Raw genomic sequence first — 9,276 nt, forward strand, 5'->3', positions numbered from 1 at the left:
CCCTGCCCACTAAACCCTAAACCCTGCCCACTAAACCCTAAACCCTGACCAATAAAACCTAAACCCTGACCACTAAACCCTAAACCCTGACAACTAAACCTTAAACCCTGACCGCTAAACCCTAAACCCTGACAACTAAACCTTCAACCCTGACCACTAAACCCTAAACCCTGACCACTAAAACATAAACCCTGGCCACTAAACCCTCAACCCTGACCACTAAGCCTAAACCCTGCCCACTAAACCTAAACCCTGACCACTAAACCCTGACCACTAAACCCTGACCACTAAACCCTAAACCCTGATCACTAAACCCTAAACCCTGACCACTAAACTCTCAACCCTGACCACTAAACCTAAACCCTGCTCACTAAACCCTAAACCCTGACCACAACCCTAAACCCTGACCACTAAACCCTAAACCCTGACCACTAAACCCTAAACCCTGCCCACTAAAACCCCTGACCACTAAACCCTAAACCCTGACCACTAAACCCTAAACCCTGATCACTTAACCCTAAACCCTGACCAATAAAACCTAAACCCTGCTCACTAAACCCTAAACCCTGCCCACTAAACCTTAAACCCTGACCACTAAACCCTAAACCCTGACCACTAAACCCCTAAACCCTGCCCACTAAACCTTAAACCCTGACCACTAAACCCTAAACCCTGACCACTAAACCCTAAACCCTGACAACTAAACCCTGACCACTAAAACAAACCCTGGCCACTAAACCCTCAACCCTGACCACTAAACCCTCAACCCTGGCCACTAAACCCTCAACCCTGACCACTAAACCCTAAACCCTGCCCACTAAACCCTGACCACTAAACCCTAAACCCTGACCACTAAACTCTAAACCCTGCTCACTAAACCCTGCCCACTAAACCCTAAACCCTGACCACTAAACCCTAAACCCTGCCCACTAAACCCTGACCACTAAACCCTAAACCCTGACCACTAAACTCTAAACCTGCTCACTAAACCCTGCCCACTAAACCCTAAACCCTGACCACTAAACCCTGCCCACTAAACCCTAAACCCTGACCACTAAACCCTGCCCACTAAACCCTAAACCCTGACCACTAAACCCTGCCCACTAACCCCTACAGTGATGCCCAACCCTAAACCCCGGGTCTATCTTAACCCCATTCAAGCCTCAGCCGAACACTTAGCCAAGCTGCTGCTGCTGCTGCTGTTGTTGTTAGAGACGAGGAGTTCGATTGGCACCACCAGCACCACGGTCGACTCGGCCTCAGCTGAGTCTCTGGAATAGCGGTGTCGTGTGTAGTCAAAGCATTGCCCACTACGGGAGAGACAAAGGCGGCCGAGAGTCGCCCGTGGTTGTCATAGGTGCTGCTACTCGCTAACAGCACTTGCCCCGACAGCCCGTTGCAAGGCTACACGGGGATCTTTGTTTGTGTACATAGTTCTGTGTATATGTTTGTCAATTCTGGCTGATGGCCATAGCGTCACCATCATCATCACAATCATCACAATCATCATCACCATCATCATCACCATCATCACTACCACCATCATCATCATCACTACCACCATCATCATCACTATCACCATCATCACTACCACCATCATCACTACCACCATCATCACTACCACCATCATCATCGCTATCATCATCACCATCATCACTACCACCATCATCATCACTACCACCATCATCATCACAATGATCATCACTGCAATCATCACTATCATCAGCATCATCATCACCACCATCACCACTATCATCAGCATCACCACCATCATCACTACCACCATCATCACTACCACCATCATCACTACCACCATCATCACTACTACCATCATCATCACTACCACCATCATCATCACTACCACCATCACCATCATCATGGGGCAGCTGCGGCACGTGGTGTGTGTAGCCCATTTCGCGTCTCGCCTCTAGGTCGACTTGACCTTAAAAAAAACCGCAAATATCTTGTTGAGTTGAGTGGGTGGGTGGTGAGTGAGTGGGTGAGTGGGTGGGTGAATAGGTGAATGGGTGAGTGAGTGGGTGAGTGAGTGGGTGAATGGGTGAGTGAGTGAGTGGGTGAATGAGTGAGTGGGTGAGTGTGTGAGTGAGTGGGTGTGTGAGTGAGTGGGTGGGTGAGTGGGTGGGTGAGTGAGTGGGTGAGTGAGTGAGTGGATGGTTGGGTGGGTGGTTGGGTGGGGTGGTTGGGTGGGTGAGAGGGTGGGTGAGAGGGTGGGTGAGAGGGTATAGAGAGAGAGGGAGACACAGAGACACAGAGAGAGATGGAGGCACAGAGACACACAGAGACACAGACACACACAGAGACACAGACACACAGAGACAAAGACACACAGAGACACAGAGACACGGAGACACAGACACACAGACAAAGAGACAGAGAGAGATGGAGACAGACACACTGAGACAGACACACACAGAGACACAGAGACACACAGAGACACACAGAGACACACAGAGACACACATACACAGACACACACAGACACACAGAGACACACAGACACACACACAGACACACAGACACACTCAGACAGAGACACACAGACACACACACAGACACACACAGACACACACACACACAGACACACACACAGACACACACACACAGACACACACAGACACACAGACACACACAGACACACACTCACACACTGACACACACTCACAGACACACATACACACACAGACACACACACATACACAGACACACAGACACACACTCACACACACACTCACAGACACACACTCACAGACACACAGACACACACACACACAGACACACACAGAGACACACACACAGACAGACACACACAGACACACACTCACAGACACACACTCACAGACACACAGACACACACAGACACACACACACAGACACACAGACACACACAGACACACACAGACACACACAGACACACACACACAGACACACACAGACACACACTCACACACAGACACACACAGACACACACTCACAGACACACACAGACACAGACACACACACACACAGACACACACACACACAAGACACACACTCACAGACACACACTCACACAGACACACTCACAGACACACTCACAGACACACACTCACAGACACACAGACACACGCACAGACACACACACACACAGACACACACAGACACACACACAGACACACACAGACACACACTCACACACAGACACACACTCACAGACACACATACACACACAGACACACACAGACACACACAGACACACACACACAGACACACACACAGACACACACACACAGACACACACTCACAGACACACACTCACAGACACACAGACACACACACAGGCACACAGACACACACACACAGACACAGACACACACACACAGACACACACACAGACAGACACACACCTATTAACAACCCATCATCAGTGCCCTTCCTCATTACAGACCGATTCAGACGGTGTTGGTCTCTCCGTGACCCCTTCATAAATCCCACAAAGTCACCCCCACAAAGCCACCCCACAAAGTCACCCCCACAAAGCCACCCCACAAAGTCACCCCACAAAGTCACTCCCACAAAATCACCCCCACAAAGTCACCCCACAAAGTCACCCCACAAAGTCACCCCACAAAGTCACCCCACAAAGTCACCCCACAAAGTCACCCCCACAAGATAAGAATCCTTAAAGTCACCCCCACAAAGTCACCCCACAAAGTCACCCCCACAAGATAAGAATCCTTAAAGTCACCCCACAAAGTCACCCCACAAAGTCACCCCCACAAGATAAGAATCCTTAAAGTCACCCCCACAAAAGTCACCCCACAAAGTCACCCCACAAAGTCACCCCCACAAGATAAGAATCCTTAAAGTCACCCCACAAAGTCACCCCCACAAAGTCACCCCCACAAGATAAGAATCCTTAAAGTCACCCCACAAAGTCACCCCCACAAAGTCACCCCCACAAGATAAGAATCCTTAAAGTCACCCCACAAAGTCACCACCACAAAGTCACCCCACAGTCACCCCCACAAGATAAGAATCCTTAAAGTCACCCCACAAAGTCACCCCACAAAGTCACCCCCACAAAGTCACCCCACAAAGTCACCCCCACAAAGTCACCCCACAAAGTCACCCCACAAAATCACCCCCACAAAGTCACCCCCACAAAGTCACCCCACAAAGTCACCCCACAAAGTCACCCCACAAAATCACCCCCACAAAATCACCCCACAAAGTCACCCCCACAAGATAAGAATCCTTAAAGTCACCCCACAAAGTCACCCCCACAAAGTCACCCCACAAAGTCACCCCCACAAGATAAGAATCCTTAAAGTCACCCCACAAAGTCACCCCACAAAGTCACCCCCACAAAGTCACCCCACAAAGTCACCCCACAAAGTCACCCCCACAAAGTCACCCCCACAAAGTCACCCCACAAAGTCACCCCCACAAAATCACCCCCACAAAGTCACCCCCACAAAGTCACCCCACAAAGTCACCCCGCAAAGTCACCCCACAAAGTCACCCCACAAAATCACCCCCACAAAATCACCCCACAAAGTCACCCCCACAAGATAAGAATCCTTAAAGTCACCCCACAAAGTCACCCCACAAAGTCACCCCACAAAGTCACCCCCACAAGATAAGAATCCTTAAAGTCACCCCACAAAGTCACCCCACAAAGTCACCCCACAAAGTCACCCCACAAAGTCACCCCCACAAAGTCACCCCCACAAAGTCACCCCACAAAGTCACCCCACAAAATCACCCCCACAAAGTCACCCCCACAAAGTCACCCCACAAAGTCACCCCGCAAAGTCACCCCACAAAGTCACCCCCACAAAGTCACCCCCACAAAGTCACCCCCACAAGATAAGAATCCTTAAAGTCACCCCCACAAAGTCACCCCCACAAAGTCACCCCCACAAGATAAGAATCCTTAAAGTCACCCCCACAAAGTCACCCCCACAAAGTCACCCCCACAAGATAAGAATCCTTAAAGTCACCCCACAAAGTCACCCCCACAAGATAAGAATCCTTAAAGTCACCCCACAAAGTCACCCCCACAAAGTCACCCCCACAAGATAAGAATCCTTAAAGTCACCCCACAAAGTCACCCCACAAGTCACCCCCACAAGATAAGAATCCTTAAAGTCACCCCCACAAAGTCACCCCACAAAGTCACCCCCACAAGATAAGAATCCTTAAAGTCACCCCACCAAGTCACCCCCACAAAGTCACCCCACAAAAGTCACCCCCACAAGATAAGAATCCACAAATTGTTCGCATTGGGACGGCTTGTCACGCCGTGTGGTCCTGGACACTCATGAAATGGCCATAAATGACGTCACGCACCTGGGGGTGTGTGGGGTCAGACATGCGTGACGTGGGTGGGGGGGGGGGTTTGAGAGACGTGACATCACATCAAAATTCCCAGCTCTCAATGACAATCTAGGATTGTTCTAGCAACACTCCTACGGCCTTGTCCGCGCCACGTCAAGCACGTGCTACAGCATCGACGATGGTTTCAAGCTGATGCGAGGCGCGCTTGATATTCTATGTGGAAATATGTCGGGGTGGGGGGTGGGTGGGGCAGAGCTTTGTGACGTCATATTTGAGGTGGTGGGGTGGGGGAGGTTTGACTCTTTGTGACGTCATATTTGAGGTGGGGGGGTGGGAGGTCTGACTCTTTGTGACGTCATATTTGAGGTGGGGGGGGGGGTGGGGGAGGTCTGACTCTTTGTGACGTCATATTTGAGGTGGTGGGGGGTGGGAGGTCTGACTCTTTGTGACGTCATATTTGAGGGGTGGGAGGTTTGACTCTTTGTGACGCCATATTTGAGGTGGGGGAGGTCTGACTCTTTGTGACGCCATATTTGAGGTGGGGGGGGGGAGGTCTGACTTTGTGACGTCATATTTGAGGGGGTGGGAGGTTTGACTCTTTGTGACGTCATATTTGAGGTGGTGGGGGAGGTCTGACTCTTTGTGACGCCATATTTGAGGTGTGGGAGGTCTGACTCTTTGTGACGTCATATTTGAGGGGGTGGGAGGTTTGACTCTTTGTGACGTCATATTTGAGGTGGTGGGGGAGGTCTGACTCTTTGTGACGCCATATTTGAGGTGTGGGAGGTCTGACTCTTTGTGACGTCATATTTGAGGGGGTGGGAGGTTTGACTCTTTGTGACGTCATATTTGAGGGGGTGGGGGTTAGGGAGGTCTGACTCTTTGTGACGTCATATTTGAGGGGGTGGGAGGTCTGACTCTTTGTGACGCCATATTTGAGGTGGGGGGGGTTAGGGAGGTCTGACTCTTTGTGACGTCATATTTGAGGTGGGGGGGGGGGTGGGGGAGGTCTGACTCTTTGTGACGTCATATTTGAGGTGGTGGGGGGTGGGAGGTCTGACTCTTTGTGACGTCATATTTGAGGGGTGGGAGGTTTGACTCTTTGTGACGCCATATTTGAGGTGGGGGAGGTCTGACTCTTTGTGACGCCATATTTGAGGTGGGGGGGGGGGGGGAGGTCTGACTTTGTGACGTCATATTTGAGGGGGTGGGAGGTTTGACTCTTTGTGACGTCATATTTGAGGTGGTGGGGGAGGTCTGACTCTTTGTGACGCCATATTTGAGGTGTGGGAGGTCTGACTCTTTGTGACGTCATATTTGAGGGGGTGGGAGGTTTGACTCTTTGTGACGTCATATTTGAGGGGGTGGGAGGTCTGACTCTTTGTGACGCCATATTTGAGGTGGGGGGGGTTGGGGAGGTCTGACTCTTTGTGACGCCATATTTGAGGTGGGGTGGGAGGTCTGACTCTATGTGACGTCATATTTGAGGTGGGGTGGGAGGTCTGACTCTATGTGACGTCATATTTGAGGGGGGGTGGGAGGTCTGACGCTTTGTGACGTCATATTTGAGGGGGGTGGGGGAGGTAGGTCTGACTCTTTGTGACGTCATATTGGAGGTGGGGAGGTCTGACTCTGTGACGTCATATTTGAGGTGGGGGGGGGGTCTGACTCTTTGTGACGCCACGTGACGAGGAGGAGGTGGGGGTGGGGGGTCAAAAATTCGTCCAAAATCGCGTGACGTCATTTACGGACGACGTTTCGATCGCGACACCCGCGGGCGTCCTCGACGCGTTGCCATGGGAACGTCGTGAACGACGTTAAACTCTTAAGCTTAAACTCGTTAAACTCTTAAGCTTAAACTCGTTAAACTCTTAAGCTTAAACTCGTTAAACTCTTAAGCTTTGGCGGCCGCAGGAATAAGTACCCGGTTGAGTCTGTCGGTAAAGTCACGTGGTGGGTAGATAAATAATGAATTAAATAATAGCGCGCGGCGTTTCGATTGCAACACGAGTAAATCATCATCATGATTATTTTATTTAATTTTTCTACCCACGTGACTTTACCTAAATTATTCAAAGTGTGTGGATTCCTGCAGTCACGAAAGCTCTAAAAATCAAGATTTAAAAGGTTAAGTATTTTTTTTTTTAAAGAATAAGCTAAGCGCGAGACGCTGCATCGTTTTTATTGTTTGCATCACGTGATTGTTAATATCGGCCGGTTTGTGTTTTTCCTGGTAGCTCATTGGCTGTTCAAGTCGGGATTATGACGTAACCCTGGTGGCCATCTTCCGTAGGGGGGGTGGTGGCATCTGCGGCCATCTTGCGTCGGGGGGGGGGGGGGGGAGATTTTCTTGCAGCTGATTGGCTGCTGAAGTCGCGGTTATGACGTTACCACGGCGGCCATTGTTACATGGGGCGGGGGGTGGTGGCATCTGCGGCCATCTTGCGTGGGGGTTTTGTTTTTTCCTGGCAGCTGTTTGGCTGCTCAAGTCGGGGTTATGACGGTGCCACGGCGGCCATCTTGCGTGGGGGGCTTTCTTGGCAGCTGATTGGCTGCTTAAGTCGGGGTTATGACCTCCCGGCGGCCATGTTGCATGGGGGGGGGGTGGGATTGGCCGCCTGCGGCCATCTTGCGTGGGGGTTATTTTTTTCCTGGCAGCTGATTGGATGGTGCAGTCTGAGTGATGACGTACGCGTGACGGTTCAATAATTGGGCAGCCTCCTCTCACCCCTCCCCTCACCCCTCCCCTCACCCCCCTCTGCCATTCCACCCCCACCCCCCACTCAATCGACCGCCACCGCGTGGCAAGACGCTGCCACTGCGGTTTCAGGAACTCCGTGGTGGTGGTAGAGGTGGTGATGGTTGTAGTGGTGGTAGAGGTTGTGGTGGTGGTGGTAGAGGTGGTGGTAGTGGTGGTAGTGGTGGTGGTAGAGGTGGTGGTGGTTGTGGTGGTGGTGGTAGAGGTTGTGGTGGTAGAGGTGGTTGTGGTGTTGTGGTGTTGTGGTGGTGGTAGTGGTGGTGGTAGAGGTGGTGATGGTTGTAGTGGTGGTGGTGGTAGAGGTTGTGGTGGTAGAGGTGGTGGTAGTGGTGGTGGTAGAGGTGGTGGTGGTTGTGGTGGTGGTAGAGGTTGTGGTGGTAGAGGTTGTGGTGGTAGAGGTGGTGGTAGTGGTGGTGGTAGAGGTGGTGGTGGTTGTGGTGGTGGTGGTGGTAGAGGTTGTGGTGGTGGTGGTAGAGGTTGTGGTGGTGGTGGTAGAGGTGTGGTAGTGGTGGTAGTGGTGGTGGTAGAGGTGGTGGTGGTTGTGGTGGTGGTGGTAGAGGTGGTGGTGGTAGAGGTGGTGGTGGTAGAGGTGGTGGTAGTGGTGGTGGTAGAGGTGGTGGTGGTTGTGGTGGTGGTAGAGGTTGTGGTGGTAGAGGTGGTTGTGGTGGTGGTAGTGGTGGTGGTAGAGGTGGTGGTGGTGGTTGTGGTGGTGGTGGTAGAGGTGGTGGTGGTGGTAGTGGTAGTGGTTGTAGAGGTGGTGGTGGTGGTAGAGGTGGTGGTAGAGGTGGTGGTGGTGGTGGTAGAGGTTGTGGTGGTTGTGGTGGTAGAGGTTGTGGTGGTAGAGGTGGTGGTGGTTGTAGTGGTGGTGGTTGTAGAGGTGGTGGTTGTAGAGGTGGTGGTTGTAGTGGTGGTGGTTGTAGTGGTAGTGGTTGTAGAGGTGGTGGTTGTAGTGGTGGTGGTTGTAGAGGTGGTGGTTGTAGTGGTGGTGGTTGTAGAGGTTGTGGTGGTTGTGGTGGTTGTGGTGGTTGTGGTTGTAGAGGTTGTGGTGGTTGTGGTGGTTGTAGAGGTTGTGGTTGTAGAGGTTGTGGTGGTTGTGGTGGTTGTGGTTGTAGAGGTTGTGGTGGTGGTCTCTGGGTTGTGTGCTTTTTCGGGTATTATTTATTTATTTATTGGGTTCGC

At 51.6% G+C, this 9,276-nt stretch overlaps 1 protein-coding gene across 7 annotated transcripts; it reads left to right on the forward strand.

Annotated features, from left to right (window-relative positions):
* Window positions 1–2,207: 2,207 nt before the first annotated feature.
* On the forward strand, window positions 2,208–5,569 carry LOC142923210 (uncharacterized). 7 transcript variants are annotated; one of them, XM_076064127.1, is made up of 2 exons: window positions 2,208–5,066; window positions 5,135–5,569. In XM_076064127.1, exon 1 carries the CDS (start codon window positions 2,401–2,403, stop codon window positions 3,670–3,672), a length of 1,272 nt encoding a protein of 423 aa, XP_075920242.1. In that variant the 5' UTR covers window positions 2,208–2,400; the 3' UTR covers window positions 3,673–5,066; window positions 5,135–5,569. The 7 variants fall into 7 exon arrangements, with proteins under 7 accessions (XP_075920242.1, XP_075920243.1, XP_075920246.1 ...); XM_076064128.1 differs by having other exon boundaries at window positions 2,208–4,968; window positions 5,261–5,569; XM_076064131.1 differs by lacking the exon at window positions 5,135–5,569 and having other exon boundaries at window positions 2,208–4,408; window positions 4,639–5,123.
* Window positions 5,570–9,276: the final 3,707 nt, after the last annotated feature.

Source organism: Petromyzon marinus, unplaced genomic scaffold, assembly GCF_048934315.1.
Source record: "Petromyzon marinus isolate PM22_M1 ecotype Great Lakes invasive population unplaced genomic scaffold, UKy_Petmar_22M1.pri1.0 PM_Scaffold_333, whole genome shotgun sequence".
Taxonomy (NCBI): Eukaryota; Metazoa; Chordata; class Hyperoartia; order Petromyzontiformes; family Petromyzontidae; genus Petromyzon; species Petromyzon marinus.